The sequence below is a fragment of the Nicotiana sylvestris genome, chromosome 1 (genome assembly GCF_000393655.2).
Source record: "Nicotiana sylvestris chromosome 1, ASM39365v2, whole genome shotgun sequence".
Lineage (NCBI taxonomy): Eukaryota > Viridiplantae > Streptophyta > Magnoliopsida > Solanales > Solanaceae > Nicotiana > Nicotiana sylvestris.
In genome coordinates, this window is record NC_091057.1 from 170884875 (window position 1) to 170903456 (window position 18582).

Here is an 18582-nt window from a genome sequence, read left to right on the forward strand (position 1 = left end):
GTCTTAGTTAAATAATATTAATTAAATTAAATATAAATTAAAAGAAGAGAGTAGTTTTTTGCTATACATGTGTGCTTTTGTCCTAACCTAATACCAACAATAGTTTAATATTCAACCGTGTTCTCTTTACCTATATTGGTATGAAGGATACCCTTCAAAAAAATAAGAGCACTTTATTCATCAAAATATTTCACTAAAACACTTCATTTAAAAATAAAATTAATCACTTATGTTTATAAATAGTATTGTATTCAAAGTTCATGACTATCTTTTAAAGAGATTTTAGTATTGTGTTCAAAGTTCATGTTTATCTTTTAAAGAGGTTTTAGGGTTTGTTATTTTGTGGCTAAATTACTTTTTCCCTATAAATAGAGGGATTTTATGCCATTGTAATTCATCTCAAAATTAATAGAATTTTATCTCTCTTTTTTTGCAGTATTCTTAGTTTCTTTTATTATTTTATTTTCTACCGTCCCAAGAAGCTCTCCGAGAAACTAAGGTATAATTTTTCTCCTCTATTAACAATGACTGATATTGTGAAACGAAAGTTCGTCGCCTTCGAATTTTCGGGCAAGAACTATATGTAATGGGCGTTGGATGCTGAAATCTATTTAGATGCAATGGGTCTTGAAGACGCCATTAAAGATACAAATAAAATAAGATTGTGCTAAGGTCTTGATTTTCTTGCACCATCACCTTGATGAAGGATTGAAAATAGAATATCTCGCAGTCAATGATCCGTTTTGTTTTGTGGAATGGCTCAAAGGAAAGATATAACAATCCTTCATCTTTCCTTTAAGCCATTTTGCAAAATTAAACAAGTGGATCTTTGATTGTGAGATATTCTATTTTCAATCATTCATCAAGGTAATGGCGCAAGAAAATCAAGGCCTAATTAGCACAATCTGGGGTATATGCTTTATTTTATCTTTAATAGCGTCTCCAAGACCCATTGCATCTAAATAGATTTTAGGATCCAACACCCATGATATATAGTTCTTGCCCAAAATTTTAAGGGCAATGAACTTTCGTTTCATAATATCAGTCCTAATTAAAAGAGGAGAAAAATTATATCTTAGTCTTCTCAAAGAGCTTTTTGAGACGCTAATAACGTGAAATAAAATAATTATTGAAACGCTTATAAAAAAAAGTATAACGTGTATTAACTCCAATTTGTGGTAATTTATTTTTTATTCAATATAAAAATATTAGCAGCCGGAGCCATAGACTAATTAAGTATAACTATAAATTATTTTATGATGTCTAAAAATAATGTAGTCAATATAATTTGTATTATTTTTGTCGGTTGTGAATAATTTGGTAATGCCTCTATAAATTCTGTTTATCTTTATACTTTTTTTTACCAAATAAGTAAAAATTAATTTTATAGGTCTATAATAATCATTGAACTTCTATTTTGTATTGATGGTAGTTTTATTTTGTATTTGTTTTGCAGAAGTGTTTCAATCATTCTCAAAAATAAAATAAATAGGAAAAAAAGGAAGCTTATGGCAAAGAGGCCTTTTATGTCCCTAGCTTAAAAGTTCTTCATTACTTAAAAGTTTAATTTAGAACACCGATCCCTCGGGTTGTAGTCTTTACGGAAATTCAATCTTATACAAAATTTAGATCTTGATGTATGCCTATCTTTTACTTGGATTAAAAAAATATATTCTTCAAGATCCTCATAAAGCGGTATTCAAATTAAGACTACAATTATACAAATTCAATACATGCTTCAATACTGGACCAGTCCTTGAATAGTTCTTTTTTTTTTTTTTTGAAAAGACAAGGAGTATTAAGAAGGCCATCATTAAGGAAAACAAAGCAATAGCTCGGTTAAAGGGCCGAGCCTCCCTACCGATGTATCGATCCCGCACATTTAGACCAATCCTAGCGGACATGACAAAACTTCCCTTGGAGAAAGCCAGCCTGAGGGAACTGGCTTGGTCATTTCACCATCACTCGATTATAAAGGGTTGGAGCCCTCTCTTTGAAAGCCCTCTTGATGCGATGATAAAATGGCTAGTATTCAAGGCTAGTCCCAGGAAATCAAGCTAAATGGCTATCCCGATAAGAAGATGAAGCCTGATCGGGCCAAAAATGAAACGGAAATTCAATCTTATACAAAATTTAAATAAGGAATTTTTGTATACAATTAAAATCTTATTGGATTTAAATTCCTAAATAAAAGGAGTTCCTGCAAATTCAAAGTTTTAAATATTAGAAAAATAATTAAATGACTATTTTGTCTAGTGTGAAATATATTTTTAAAGGGTGAAAAAAGCAAATAACATTTCTCTTAGGAGTTTCGTGCTTTTAATATAATATATAGAAGTATGTATAGATAGAGATATACAAATAGATATATATACACACACACACATTATTTTATAGCATTGAAAATTCGATGTGCTTATGAGTAGTGTTTTAAAAGGCGGAGGCGTGAGACGGAGCGTTTTGCTTAACATGTGGCGGTGGGTAAATTCCGAGACATGGGGCGTAAGTCCCACAAATATTTAAATTATTAATATATGAATTAATAAAATAGCAAAATAATCACAAAAAATATATAAAAGTATATTAAAAGTTCAAGAAATTAAAAAAATCACAAAAATAAAAATATCTAGTATTTAAATATAAATAATGCAATAGTGTTAAAGTTACTATAAGATAAAAATCAACTAGAACGTCTTGACTTTCAAACGATTAAAAGATAAAAATATTTTAAAAAATATTATCAAATTATATGATTTACCTCTCTAAAAGTTAATAATCAATAAATTCCATCAATAATATAATTGAAGATATTACTTCTTACGAGTAAATATAAAATTGCTTTCAGGTAGCAAAATAATAAAAGTTTAATAATTTTGAGAGATAAAACTAAAATATGAATACATATAATAAGTGAAGATGTAAATTTTGGCTATTCAAATGATATTCACTCTCAAATGTTCTCAATTAGTAAATATGTAATACTATGACTCATTATTCATATGATAAAGAAATTTGAGTATTAACAGTGCTAGTTAGGGAATTTGATGCATGATTTGCAGTAGGAACTATTAGGCGAGCCCTGAACAAAGAGCGTTAGGCATGTTTTGGGGCAACAGTTGGGTGATGGGAACGTAAGGTTTAAAGGATTAGCCCTACACATAAGCCTCGGGACGTTTTCATAGTGCCTCGCCCCGGAATAAGTCCCCAAAAAACTTTTAAAATACTGCTTATATACAATTTATTAATCTAGTTACATCATTACTATAAAAAAAAAAAGAAAATTACGGAAGAAGTAAAATAACAACACTAGGCGACGATAAAATTGATTCACAAAATAACTAACTCCATTTAAAAGCGTGGCAAAATGCAGTGTGGATTGGACAGAATTTTGATCGTCTTTCCACAGCCTCACCCTTACTCATACAGCTGCTGCTCAAAAAGTGTTCATTACCCCCCTTTCTTTGTTCGGAGTTCGAAGCTTGGATCTTTATCTTTTTACCGATTAGGAAAACCCAGAAAAGGCAACCCTTTTTCTTCCCCCATGAGAATTCTTCAGGCTTCCACCTCCTACAGTGTTGGCTTTGGCATTCTATCCATATCTACCCGCCCCAAATCTTTCACTCAGCGCCATTCCACCATAGCCGCAGGTACTAAAAAGTCTCAACTTTGAACTTGATATATTGCATAAAGTTGTTCCATTTTCATTCTATCTTTTTGCATCTTTATTTTCACTGAGTCCGTTAAGCAATTTATAGGCAGAGCTCACTCAACCTCCTTTTGTAAGTTCTAACTAGAGGTAAATCTCTATGATAAGTCGGGAACTAACTTGCTATAATAGCTTAAATTATACAGTAGTAATTTTTACACTATCAATGTGTTTAACTTAAATTCAACTAACTGATTGGGTTTTTGCCTGATTTTCTTACCATATTTGAGTTTTACTTTTTTCTCAAAGAAAAGTCAAAGTATTACCATAACTGCTTTTACTTTTCCCGAAAGGAAAATATAATTCTATGGACATCTATAAATTGAAGACGTCCTTCTCATAACTAGAACATATAATTGCTTCCACAATGTAACTTTTAAGAAAGTTTTGTTTAGGGGGAGAATTTTTTCTCTCGATAGATTTTTATTTATTTTATATTAGTAGATTGATGTAGGTCACTTGACCAAATCATAGTAAAATTTATGCAATTTTTAGTACAATTCTTATTGTTATCTGATTTATCGTGGCCAAGGTTTGCTTTGCAAGCTTCCGCATGACGCCTTGTTATTTTCGATCCCAACACTAACATACCTATCGAATTATGTACCATCTTATTTGAAAGCTTAATTTGTTAGAGAGGAAACAATTTTTGTTTGTTTATTTAGGTTCGGAAGGCCGACTGATTGAAATATGATCTGCTGATGGGTAGCAATGAGACTTGAATGCTAGGACATTTGTGATTTGATTATGAATTGTATGCACCCCCTTATTTAAAAGCTTAACCTATTGGAAAGGTGACATTTTTGTTTATGCATATATGTCATCAACATAGAAAGCTCCGTTCTCCTATGAGAAAAATTCTCATTTCTCTTTTTGGGGCTTCAACTCTCACATTAAGTTCTTGCTTCAACAATTCAAAAGTTAAAAAAGTTGGGTGGGAGTGGTTGGAAGTAAGAACTCAGAAGAAGGCAGGGCAGCGAGGTGTTTCCCTCACCAACTAGTCGGTTGGATGATTTGGTAAGAAGGTGATAGAAATGTCAACAGAGACAATACTTTCCCAAATTCATAACATTTTGCAGTGGTTCGCTTATTCTTGGAATAATGGATATCCCAAGTTGTACAGATGTTTGGATGATTTTTTGTGAGACCATTCTGATGTAGAGCATAAAGTTATATACTCATCGTATACAGGGCTCCCCTCCTTTCTTAACGACGTTTTATCTGCTCATAAGAAAAAACCCTCCAAATGTAGTTTAATATCAGCTTTGTTTGTGTTTTGGCTGTGAGCTCATAAGCTTCTTAAAGCTTAGAAGCAGAAGAAATTAGTTACATGACAATCGCATCTCACAAAACTCTTTTATGGACTGGAGTTCTATCTGACTGACGAAGAAATTGTGCTTCATGTCATAAGTGCAACAACACTAATACCGTTATGCTTATTGCAATACCTATAAAGACCCAAAAACTGACTCCTAGGATGTCAACTCAAGTTAGTTTTATTGCTTAGATGCAGAAAAAATACATGACAATTTTGAAATACTCAAAGTTGCTGAGTTTTAAGGCCAGTTATCTGTAAACAAATAAGGAGCTTATATATTTTGCTTCTGACCTTGAAATTCAATTGACTGCACGAGAGATTCTGAATAACAAGCACTATGCTAATATTTGGCGTCTGAATTTTAGAGTTCTTTGGAGATGCAATATAGTTACTAAAGAACAGGTTTTCAAGCGCCCATTACCAGAAAGCTTCCATTTGGCATTTCTTCCTTCCTTACTCATCTGTTGCCTGGGCATCTGCTTAGACTGAGGTGTTTCCCAAAACCCTCAAGGTCCAAGCTTTACATCTCCCATGCACTAATGTAAGTGATAAGGCGGTGTTTGCCTAACAGAATTGGCTTCTGTTATGAATCTTCAATTAATGGTTTGCTAGCCCCAAGTCCATGATTTCTTGTTGTCCAGTATTACTTGCAACTTTTTCTTTTGGTTCTTGGATGTGCGATTTCATATCGATAGATGTTGTTAATACTTCTCTCTTTTTGCTACAATTCTAGGACAAGCATTGGACAAACCTGTTCAGATAGCAAGAAAGTTCTCAGAGCAGCATACTTTGAAGAAGGGAGATATGGTGAAAGAAGGAACTTCAGTTGTTCTAGAGGTTTTCCCATGTCCATTTTATTTTTTAAATCTCGGGCTATTAATTTTTACAATATTATGATTAGAAGTGATACTAAATTACAGTTTGTAGCCCCTCAATTTAAAGTAATCAATTGTTTTTGACTTTTCAAAGTCATCATATAGCAAGGGTAAAAACCATTTCAACATATTGTATACAATTTAAGTATAAAAGTTTGCAAGTATTTGAAGCGTATTGTCAAAGATCTGCAATGGCCGAGTTTTTATACCCTGCCTTGGTACATAAATGATCCCATTTTACACAAATCATGGCGCTATGTGTTTCATTGTCTGTCACTATATGTTTTCTGCTAGACCATTGGTTATTTTCTGAAAGCCGTTATTATTGCACAGTTTCTCACTAGAATTTTCCGATATATAATCAGAAAAAAGATTTTGCAGTTCCAAGGAGAAAGGCGATGGCCCTGATATTCTCAAGTTTAGTGCTCTCAAATTATGAATTGCCCAAAGTTGCATATGCTCAATCTACTGAGTTCAGGGAATATATTGACACCTTTGACGGCTATTCCTTTATGTATCCTCGAAACTGGATTCAAGTGCGTGGTGCTGGTGCTGACATATTTTTCAGGGATCCTCTTGTTTTAGATGAAAATCTCTCAATGAACATATCATCTCCTTCATCGTCTGCGTACAAAAGTGTAGAAGATTTGGGCCCACCAGAAAAAGCTGGAAAGGGAGTCCTTAGACAATATTTGACTGAATTTATGTCCACCAGACTTGGTGTCAGACGTGAATCAAGTGTTCTTTCTACTTCGTCCAGGGTAGCTGATGATGGGAAGCTGTATTATGAAGTTGAGGTAAAATATTACTCCGCATTTTGCTAGTTATGAATGGTTTTCGGGTCCTTTCGCTTTCTGATGATAAAGGCGTCTAGATATACGTGACTTAGTTTTCATGCTGTTCGTACATAAGTTGTATCATGCCTATTGAGGGGAGAATAGGTCCCAGTTTTTTCTTCTCCTCCCGGTTTTAACCATTTAGTATCCAAAGCCCATTGGCCCGACTAATTCTAATTCATGCTAGGTAGGCCCGCTAAGGAGGGTATACTGCTCCATACTTGAAAGTTTTATGTTCCTAGGGTATGGTTTGGATCCTAACCAGTGGCGAAACCAGTAATTTACTCAAGGGTGTTCAAACTTGAAAGAAATGAAAAAAATTCTCCAAGAAAGAGTGCTCAATATATGTTATATACCTCTAAAATCTAATATTTTACCTATATATGCAGTGTAATTTTACGATGAAGGGTGGTCAGTTGACCATCCTTTATAACATGTAGCTTCGCCCATGATCCTAGCCATACCACCAAACCTTGGTGATTAATAGCTTCCTGTTATAGCTTCATTCTTCTTAGTTGATATGTTTTACATTTTTTTCCCAGTGTATTTCTGGATTCTAATACCAGATTCTGTCATGCTGTGATGAGTAGGTGAATATCAAGTCATATGCTAACAATAATGAGTTGGCTGTAATGCCACAAGATCGAGTTGCTCGTCTGGAATGGGATAGGCGATACCTTTCAGTTCTTGGAGTGGAAAACAACCGTTTATATGAGTTGAGAATACAAACACCTGAAAAAACCTTTGCAGATGAGGAAAGTGACATTCGTGCAATTATGGATTCCTTCCGAGTAAACAAGATTGAAGTTTGATAGACCTTTTATTCAAAAAGAAACGTTTCGACAGCCAATTATTCAAGATTCGATTTGATCACATGAGAACATTGACGCCTGTTTAGTCATTGGTTTTATTTCAGTTTCTTATTCATGGCTTTTATCTGGTTTGCTGTCTGTTGCTTCTGGTCTTTATTTTATGTCCTAACGTTACTTTTCCCTTGTCTGGGAAATCAAAGCAAAAAATATATTTTGATCCATAAATTTCATACATAAAACAGTGGATGAATATTCGCTCCAAGTGCATCAACAGAAAGGAAATAATGCCTACAATTCCACAATCCACTGCTGGGGATTCAGTTAAAGTTTGTGCCGACAGTAAAAAGACTACATAAAAGTATTACCTGAGTTAAAAGTAAAATACTTTTAATCCATTCTGCTTGAATTGTTAGAAAGAAAAGGAGAGGAAAACAGGGTGAGCAGTGATAATCTTTTGATTTTGGATTGGAGAAAAAGATGGCTGTCATTTGATAATAGGGAGTATCTGAACGGAGAATCTGTCTTCTGTTGTATTTTGGTATTTCAAAAGTTTTATCAGAAGGGGTCTCTTTTCCTTGCAGAAATACTCATTAATGGAGTATTTGTCTTGTGATCAAAGTCGTACAGTTGAAAACTAGAAAATACTATCTATGTCACCATTTTATGGTGGCTACTTTTTAAGGACAGCTCAGCACTATAGAAGCTAATCAGATTATTCATACGAAATTTTGATACAAGATAACACAAAAAGCTTTATAAAAATGAGCCTGTCCAGCATCTATTCTTTCAATTTCTTTCAAGATTGGAGGAATACTGTGACATAGAGCACGTCACGTTGCTAGAGAATAGAACGCGACAAGGTGATGAATAGACAGATTCTAAAATGATATAAGCAGCTTCAGCAATTTCCCATGGCAAAATAGGCAATTGATATCATCATCTCACGGATAAAGATAGACCGAATTAGTTTTCCCACACATATACAGAAGGAAAAAAAGAAGCTGGTGATGCCTAGAGTTCCTTAAATTCTGGGGCTATCAGTGACAACATTATGGAGCAATCTAGATACTGTTATGCACCACTTATTGATGTTGGTTAACTGGTGATGCAAACAGTGAAAATCTTGTTAACTTTATTCAAGTACTAACACTTTGCACAAAAAAAAAGACAGTCAAATATTCATGATCAGAGTAACTTTGCTTTCTAAACAGATGAATTGAGTTGCTATATTAATAATACTACTATTATTTACAAGTAAAAACTGAACATAATTCCACGACACAAAGGAGGAGCTGGTTCACTGTTCAAAGACTGAAAGACCAATTAGTTGCTTGGAGATTCATAGAGCAAGTGATAGTGGATAACCATCAAAAAGTAAAAGTATATGCACCACTTATTGATGTTGGCTAACTGGACAAGTTGATGTACTCTCCAATGATAGACATCCCCCCCCCCCAAATGTCTTGGACTCCTATGAGCTTTTGCCAAACAGTTCTTGTCTGTAATGAAGGGAAGCAAATCTACAATTTTTAGTGTTTTCCCAAGTAATAAAAAATACTTACTCTGGTGACAAATCCACGTCAAGAGAGCTAAAGAGGGTATAGTGAAAAGCATCATCCAAGTTGGTGTTGAGAGAACTATGATTTTCCTCATCTACTACTTCTGAGTGGTCCCCTTCATCATCTCTTCTCCCAAAAGACTTCAACTTTTTTCTACAACATAATTTGAGTTGGTCTTCCAAGATACTCCTTTCTGATTCATGCTTAAGTACAAGCCATTGTAATGATTGGATTACTTCTTGGTCATGTAATTGCTTCTCCTCAGCCAACCTTTTATATTGATTTGCTTCCATTTCAACCAAACTCTTTTCATTCTGTAGCCGCAAAATCATTGCCATTGTTTCCTCAGCTGCTGTTGCTGCTGCCATTCTCTCCTTCTCAAGTTCCAAAGAAGCAGCATTTGCTCTCTGCCTCTCAATCTTAACCATTTTTCTCAGTGACAAAACATCAAACAATTTATCTTCATCACAACACTCTTGTTCATCATCATTCAATTCATCGTCTGAAACACACTTCACTTTTTCCTCTTCTAATAACCCATTCTTGCAAAATTTCATCTTTGCACTGCATTTCTCATCAAAATCATTTTTTGAGCAATACCCATTTCTCAATTCACCTGATTTTCCACAAAAATCACAAAGAAAACGGTTCCAACCTTTGCAATACCAACTAAACTGCAAGACCCTTAACCCCAAACCGAACAACAAGAACAAGCCCAAAACCTTATACACTTGCCCAAACCACCCAAATACCAGAAACCCAAACCCAAAATCAGCATTCAGACACAAATGCTTCAGCCCTTCAACACAGTCCATTAAAAATAAATCCAGAAAATAACCCAGAAATCTTTTATTAAAGTCAAAGACTGCGCACAAAATGAACAAAAAACATACAAGACGCATAATCTGCATGTGGGTCTCAAAGTTTTAAATGCCACTGTTTGTATATACCAATAACCCAATCCAAAATTAAAAAAAAAAATGCAAGCGCAAAGAACTATGAATAACACTTCTTTTTTGGCTTCGAGATATGGGTTTTTGTTGCTGAATAGTATAGACTAGACTATAGAATAGAATGAGTGAAAAAAGACGAGTGTAAATTTGGGTATGGAAAGGAGGAGGAGAAGATGAGTAGATAGGAGAATGACTATTGGGAAGTGAGAAATAAAGGTGAAGAGATCGAGGGACAAGGCAGCCATCACTCAGTTTTATAAGTCAGCAACGGACTGAAAGATTGCTGAATAATGCCGCATGATACGGCCACGATGCTACGTTTCGTTGTACTTTTTCGTAATTTACTATAGCGTACCATGTCTCTGCAGTGTTGTATGCGGGGGCAATTAGAAGGTTACTATAATCCTATGTTGTTAGAATTATTTCTAGATTACCAAAATATCCATTTTAATCCGTTGTATTAGTTTTTTTCCTAATCTTTTAGATATGAATTTCATTTCATTTATTTTTTAGATATTCATTGTATTAGTTCTTCATTTCGGGATTTTTTTTTTGGATAAAGCACATTCTTCTGTGTTCTGACTTCTGGGTTCGTTGTTGTCGTCGTTGTTGTATAAAACACTATGGAGCTATTAAAACATAATAATCATGTTGTTATTTATTAAATATGATGTTAAGTCACAGATAAATATTACTCCTATGATATATCATATAAAATGTTTGAGGGACGTTTATGTTATTACAAGAAGATATCAAAATAAATAAATTTAAAAGAGGAAATTTGACATTCCTCTTCCCCATGAGTTCTCCCAAAAAAAAACTTTAATAAGCATATGTGAAGTTTGTTTTCATGAAAAAAATGAAAATGAACACGGAGATTAATTGCTTTATCTGATTTGATGAAGGAAAAAAAGCGTGAAAACATTGTTGATTATGCAAGATGGATGAAATGAAGTGACCGTTAGTTTGTTGTTTGCCTAAGCTTATAACCGTATCAAATTCATTTACACATGAAAAGAAATACAGAAATATATGCAACAGCATATTTAATTATTATAATGATAAAAACAGAATATCTGTCAGAAGTTAATATAAAATCTCTAACGGAATATCTGTCAGAAGTTAACATAGTGTCAAACATTATTGTTTGCCGGACTGGTATGCCCCAAAAAAATATTAGAGTGCTTATTTAAAGAAGAAAAAGTTTTACTGTACTTCAATTATCAAAATTGCATTCAAACTCAAATCATTGGTTATATGGTTGTTTCTGAAACTATTTAAATGAATTTCAGTCTCAAATAAATTTACTTGGATTTCACAAACTAACTTTAGGGATACTGTTAATATTATCTTTTTCTCTATATCTTTAGGTTCTTTAGAAAATTATCTTTTTTTCGTCAATAGTAGTTTGACTTGCCTTCTTCTTTTTTCTTTTAGATAATTTCGTTCTACCTTTCATTGAAAGAAGTGTAAATATTAAATTATTTGAGTGCCAAATTTGTTTAGAAGTAAGTCACAAGGGTGTGTGGAAACAATGTCCATAGCTTCGTATACACTTGAAGGACGGTAAACAAGAAATTCAGTGCCATACTATAAAAGCACGAGAAATAGGTACTTTTGAGGTTAGATCCCAAAGTTTTTTCACTACTCAAAAGTCAAAAGTTATGAGCTTCTTTAAGAGCAACTGTAAATGTTGTCATCAGAAACAAAGGCAGCTGGAATTGGGACATTCCCATGGAATAAAAGAGGTTTGATTGTTGGTGTTTTGAGCTGGATCAATTAACAACAACAATAACATACCCTGTCAGTGGCGGAGCCACGTTCAACCAAGGGGTCGACACCCCTTCGCCAAAAAATTACACTATATTAATAGATAACTTTCTTTGTTTTATGTATTATATCTAATTTTTCTATTTTGATAACCCTTTATAAAAATTCTGGCTTCGCCACTGTACCCAGTATAATCCCACAAATGGGGTCTGAGAAGGATAGTATATACAATGACCTAACCCCTACCTGAAGAGATAGAGACACTGTTTCTGATAGACCATCGGCTCAAGAAAAGTGGAAAGGAAGAGAAAGGAAGAATAAGAAGAAGAAAGAGGGGGAAGAAACAAAGAAGAGGTAGAAAAAACACAATAAGGAAAAAGGGGAGAAAAATAGCATCAAATAGTAACAATCAGGAAGCTACAATTTTCAGTAGCAATTTTCAAAAACAATGGACGTGGTTGCTAAGTACCAGATATAATAATAAACTAGAAGAAAATATCTTTCAACCAACAACAAGAATATTACTAGTACTACTAGTAAACCTGGGAGAAACTCACAACTACCTGTCAACCCACCACCTTAATCCTCGACCTCCACACCTTTCTATCGGTAGTCATGTCCTCAATTAGGTGAAGCACCGACATGTCCTGTCTAATCACCTCTTCCCAATACTTCTCTGGCCTACCCATGTCCTTCCTCAAGCCCGCCATGGTTAACCTCTCACACCTCCTGACAAGGGCATCTATATCTCTCCTCCTCACATGCCCAAACCATCGTAGGTTTGATTCCCGCAACTTGTCTTCCACGGATGCTACTCCCACATTGTCCTTAATAGTTTCATTCCTAATCTTGTCTTTTCTGGTATGTCCACACATCCATCTCAACACCCTCATTTCAGTCACGCTCATCTTCTGGACATGGGACTTCTTGATAGGCCAACACTCAGCTCCATATAACATAGCCGGGACGATGTGAACATATGTCTCGATATATCAGCCTAATAATGGAGATTGAGAAAGTGAAGGTCGACTGCCGTTGGGGGGAGGCAGTGCAAGTAGAGATTCCTTCACGCGAAGAAGACATAACCAAACACAAAACTGGTTTCCTTAGTGTGTACACATATCCTTTCATCTTAGGCCCGGTAGAAGCCTCTTTGCCATCGATAGACCCAGTGATCCTTGATTTATGTAGACAATATCGGGGGGTGACGCTGGGACAAATCTATCCATCATTCTGGCGCATCGTTTATCTGATTAGGTATCTCTCAAACATGGTCGAGGGGATGCCTTTTACCCTTGATCATCTCATTAGACTGTATAGCTCCCAACTTTATCGAGGTGGTCTGATTAAGTTAAAACGTCGATCCCCTAAGCCCTTGTTTGCTAGCTTTGACAAGGACAAGGACCGAGGGTGGATGAGCCGCTTTGTCCGAGTCAGGACCTCAGATCTGATCCTTGCTGAGAAAATGTCATTCCCCGAGGAATGAAATATAAAACGTAAGTAAACATATTTCGCTAATCGAACATCTTTTCTCGCCTTCAAATTAACTCCCTTTGATGATGCAGCTGTCGAGTGGTACCCCAGTGATGTCAATAGTCTCCCAGGCTAGGTCCGACAACTTGATTCGGTCTGCCCATGTGTGAAGCGCGTGTGGCGCGATTTGGCTAAGACCTGTTGGAAGGCCAAAAACCATGGTGAACTTTTATTTTTGCCATACTCGAGCTTCGTTAGAAAAGATATTTTTTTATAGAATTATTACCCTTTATGCTTATGCATGCCTTGGAGAGGCCGTTTTGATGAGGGAACCCCCGTCTGGGGAAGCGGATATCCTGAAGCCTGCCAAAGAGAAAAAGAGAAAAAAGAAAACACCAGCCGAGTCCTCGAAGCCGAAGAAGGCTAAAGTTCAATAGCTTAAGGTTGATTCAGCGGCCTTAACTTCGGAAGTAGCAGAGAGCCCCCAAGCTAGGGGCGAAGAGAAAGATGACTCCCCACTAGTGCCCGGGGAAGGAGGAAGCATGATAGCTTCGGATCTTGCTGAGCCGATGGCTGTTGAGCCGACGACAAATAAACCAGAAGTTGCAGATGTTGTCTAACCTCAGGCCGAGGAGGCTCTCGAGGGTGGGTCAGATGATGTCCCTAAGCCGTTCGACAGCCAAAACATTTCTCGAGCCGAGGGGTGTTTGGTAGATGATTTAGGGGAGCCCAGTTCTGAAGTTCCCCGGAGGAAAGTAAAATCCCCAATCAACCTAGCCGGAGTTATTGACGTGGGTGATTCTCCGCCGGGTCCGACATTTCCTCCGATGGAGATACGAGATACCAATAATAGAGAGACTTTCAATGCGGGGTCATCCCTCGGGGAGAATGACTTGTTTGAAGGACACTTCACTGGGGTCGGAGAAAGCCCTAAGCTTAACGCCTCGCTCATTTTCGAGGAAGCTGAGAGGCTCAGCAAATAGGTAATCATTCGTCGACTATGCTCTGAGCTCTGATCCTCATCTTCCTAATTTTATTCTTTTATGCTTTCAGGTTATAGTGCTTTACAATCAGGCCTTTGCTATGTCCCAAGCTAAGCTGGCCCACTATGAGAAAGAGTGTAGGAGGCTCTCATCAAAGGCTGACGAGTTCAGAGCTCTTTCTACCAAGAGGGAGGAAGAACTTTGTGACCTTCGGGCTCGTTTGGAGATGATGTCTCGAGAGCGGACCGGTCTTGCCGAGCAGGTAATACGGTCTTTGCATGCCTTTATTTTCATGCTTCTCCGACTTTAGCGTTTAATACCTTTGGGTTGATTTTTGTAGCTTGAGAAGAAAGATGCCCTGATGAAAGAGGGGCTTAGAGCCAAGGATACTGAGGTTCTCAGACTCAAGTAGTGTGTATACGAGATAGCCTCTGAGAGAGATACCCTCCAGGGAAAGTTGACCTTGGTTGAGCATCACCTTCAGGATACAAGGGCGGATAGTAGCAAGTATAAGGGTCTCCATGCTGACTCGATTGTCGCGCTATCCGCAGCCAAGTCCGAAGCTGATGCGCTCATATCCTCATACTGAGACGATGTTTCTGCTACCAATGCTTGAGCTAAGAAGATATCTGAAAAGGCCGAGCTTGAGTTGACCCAAGCCTTGGAGCGTGCTCGATTAAGATCTCGAAGACAGGCTCTCGAGGATGTATATGCATGGGGCATCGATTTGTCCGTTGAGATCGAGAAGGTGAAGGCCTTAGAGGAAAAGTCAGCAGCTCCGCTTACTTCTGATGAGGATTCAACTAGTGGCTCAGAGAGCAGTGAAGATGAAGAAGAAGTCCCCGAGGGGGAAGAAGCCGTTGATGACCAGGGTGCCGAGGGTCGAGCTGTCGAGGGCGCAACTCTTGAGGGAACTTTATCCGACCAAGTGACTCCGGCCGAGGAATAGGCTTTCCTTTGTTTCTGTGTAAGGGCTCTTCTGGGCCTTGTAAACATCTTTTACCAATACAAGAATTTCTTCATTTCGCCATCGATCTGTGTTGAGCCCCATTCTGACTTAGTTTGTGAAAAATTCAAGTGTATTACTCTAACGATTAGTCCGAATACTGGACCCGGAACATAACAAACCCTTAGGTTTTTAATTGATTGATATGATGCTTCTTAAAGCCCTTTGTTATCTCTTTGACTAAGCTTGGATTGATTTGATGCGAACTTAGGTCATCGGGACTTCTAAGTTCGAACTAAGTGAGAGCTGGGTCTCAATTTTTCTGAAATAATGCTAGCCTTTTTAGGCCTCGTTGATAGTCCTTGATTGAGAGTTTTCTCGAACTAGCCTTTGGACTTAGCAACCGGGAGTGTTTGCTCGATCATCTGAAAATAAGGATAGGCCTTAGGCTTTTACAAACAGTCCCCAAGTGAGAGTTTGCTCGAATGGGGTAGTCCTCGGGTGAAAATTTGTTTGAATTTGAAATAAAGATAGCCCTAAAGTATTATATACAGTCCTCGAGTGAGAATTTTCTCGAACTCAGGTAGCCTTTGGGCTTGATAGTGGAGTGAATGTTTGCTCGAACTCGAGATAAAGATAGCCCTGAGGCTTTTTAGGCTGGCCCTTAGGATCTTATGTGTTGGCCCTTAGGCTCTTTAGGCTGGCCCTTAGGCTCTTACGCATTGGCCCTTAGGCTCTTTTTTAGATTGGGTCGATGCGACCTCTAAGATGGATATAGTTTTTCCTTATTTTGGCTAAAGACTTTTGATTATGCCTTGGCATGTTTTATGTTTGTCCGACTCTTCGACGGCTCAAACGAGAACCTTGGTTATGAGTCGATATGTGACGATAGCTGAGTACCTCTGGAGGTTCACTCGAAGGCTGAATTTTCAAAGCCTTTTCATCGGAGGATGATTATTTTCGAAGCCCTTTTATTATTCGGAGCTGATATATCGAAGTTCTTTTGCTTATGCCGAGGGTAGCCTCATTAACCAGTTCTTTTCGAAGTATTTTCGAAGTATTTGGAGGCCTTTAATTTTATGGCGGCGATCGGACGTCTCCGAGCCACGTTATTACGGCTGAAGCCTTTTGAGATGACCGTAGTCTTTATGTTCAGCCGTAGTCTTTAGCCCCTGGGTGAGATGACCTTGGCATCTGTATCGAGGGTATGCCTTTTTAGGGGTCTTATTTGATATAAAGCCTCAGCCTTAATGTCGGGGTTATACCTTTCTAAGGTCTTATAAGTTTGGGCATGCCTTGTTGAAGTCTTACAGATTTGATGTTGCCTCGCTGAGGGCTTACGAGCTCGAGGTTGCCTTATTGAGGTCTTACGAATTTGAGTTTTTGATAGCTTGACGAGCTGACTGTCGATGACAGTCCCCGAGTGTTCGAGGATTTTTTGCCCTTAAGCAGTTTTGCGTGAAAGTAGTGAACTTCTTAGAGTGTTTTGATAAGAAAAGAGTCTTCCTCATTTATTTGATATATGCGTACATGTTTTTTGCTTTTGGAGGCTCGATTATTCTATATGTACATGGTTCATTGACTATTTGGCCCAATACAACATTCCCCTGTCGAGATCCTCCTAGGCATAGTTCGATTTCTTTGAGGAGGTGACCTCTCAGGATGGTGCCCCCCCAGTATTTGAGGTTGATCGGAGAGAAGCCTTGAATACTTGATGAGTTCTCCTCGGGTAGCATGTGGATGTTGCCTCATTAAAAACCTCGCTAGTAAAACCCATTTGGGATAAAACCCAATCAAGGGAAAAAAGAATGCAATACATGCTTTAAAACCCAAGGTCTTCGAGTCGAAGGGTACTTTGGTGTCTCCCATCGAACGCCTGTAAGAAATTGGTATGATGCATAAAACGAAAAAGGGAGAAGGTTATACCTTAGCAATAATAGCATTTGAGCATCGATATGTTCCAATTGCTAGGAAGTTGCTCGCATCCATGGTGCCGAGTCTATAGGACCCTTTGCCTACTACTCTGAGGACGGGGTACGGTCCTGCCCAGCTTGGGCCTAGCTTCCCTTCGTTTGGGTTTCGAGTGTCGAAGGTGATTTTCCTTAGGACTAAATCCCCGAATCCGAAGTATTGGAGGTTTGTTCTCCTGTTTTAATATCTCTCGATCCCCTATTTTTGGGCGTCCATTCGGACTAGTGCAACCTCTTGCTTTTCAGCCAGTAGTTCGAGGGCTATAGTCATGGCTTCGCTTTTTGAGTCCTCAGTGGCATGTCGGAAACTGGAGCTTGGCTCTCCGACCTCGACTGGTGTCAAGGCCTCAGACCCGTATACCAAATAGTCAACGTATTTATTCCTCTAATCCCATGTTAAACTTGCTGAGTGATCTCGGCGTGGCCTTCCTCAATTACCGACTTGGATAACTGTACAATAGCCCTAGGGAGTATGTCATCTTCTTCAACGGTCAACCTCAGGTTCGCGAGCGCATCGGCCTCGCTGTTCTGATCTTGAGGTACGTGGACCAGAGTCCACTCTTTGAAGCGATGCAATGTGACTTGGAGTTTGTTTAAGTATCTTTGCATTCTGTCTTCTCAAACCTCGAAGCTCTCGTGTACTTGATTGACTACCAGAAGGGAGTCGCATTTCACTTCGATGGCCTCTGCTCCTAGGCTCTTGGCCAGCTCGAGACCATGTTCTTCCCAAACCAACACACCGCTTACCGCTACTTCGGATACGGCCAGATATAGGTACAACGTTTCATCTTCCTTCGGGGTATGGAGCAAAGGCGGGCTCGAGAGATACCGCTTTAATTCCTCTAAAGCATGTTGGTATTCCGGAGTCCACTCAAAGCTATTTTTCATTTTGAGCGAGGAGAAGAAATGATGACTCCGATATGATGATCTCGAGATGAATTGGCCTAGGGCCTCTATCCGTCCGGTCAGCCTATGTACGACCTTCACATTGTTCACCCCTGTGATTTCTTCAATGGCCTTGATTTTGTTGGGGCTGATCTCGATCCTTCTATTCGATACCATGAAGCCTAAAAATTTTCCCGATCCTACTTCGAAGGCACATTTCTCAGGGTTGAGCTTCATGTTGTAGCTTCTAAGGATATCGAATGTTCCCCGCAAATAAGTCAAATAGCCCTCTGCGCGCAGGGACTTAACTAGCATGTCATCAATGTAAACTTCCATAGATTGGCCTATTTGATGTTCAATCATCTTATTAACTAGGCGTTGGTAAGTAGCTCCTACGTTTTTATCAATCATCTTATTAACTAGGCGTTGGTAAGTAGCTCCTACGTTTTTTAGCCCAAAGGGCATTACATTATAACAATATGTACCGTACTCCGTG

General features: G+C 37.9%; 3 protein-coding genes across 4 annotated transcripts; 1 reads left to right on the forward strand and 2 right to left on the reverse strand.

Annotated features, from left to right (window-relative positions):
• Positions 1 to 3352: 3352 nt before the first annotated feature.
• On the forward strand, positions 3353 to 7766 carry LOC104230656 (psbP domain-containing protein 1, chloroplastic). Of its 2 annotated transcripts, XM_009783519.2 has the most exons (4): positions 3353 to 3647; positions 5758 to 5861; positions 6265 to 6696; positions 7326 to 7766. In XM_009783519.2, the coding sequence occupies exons 1-4, from the start codon at positions 3365 to 3367 to the stop codon at positions 7545 to 7547; spliced, it is 1041 nt and encodes a 346-aa protein (XP_009781821.1). In that variant the 5' UTR covers positions 3353 to 3364; the 3' UTR covers positions 7548 to 7766. The 2 variants fall into 2 exon arrangements, with proteins under 2 accessions (XP_009781821.1, XP_070017074.1); XM_070160973.1 differs by lacking the exon at positions 3353 to 3647 and having other exon boundaries at positions 5777 to 5861; positions 6281 to 6696.
• Positions 7767 to 9105: 1339 nt separating this feature from the next.
• LOC104230659 (protein FLOURY 1-like) lies at positions 9106 to 9921 on the reverse strand. The gene has a single exon (XM_009783523.1). It carries the CDS (start codon positions 9919 to 9921, stop codon positions 9106 to 9108), a length of 816 nt encoding a protein of 271 aa, XP_009781825.1.
• Positions 9922 to 12395: 2474 nt separating this feature from the next.
• On the reverse strand, positions 12396 to 12788 carry LOC138877011 (uncharacterized). The gene has a single exon (XM_070156385.1). The coding sequence runs from the start codon at positions 12786 to 12788 to the stop codon at positions 12396 to 12398; it is 393 nt and encodes a 130-aa protein (XP_070012486.1).
• Between the last annotated feature and the right edge of the window lie 5794 nt (positions 12789 to 18582).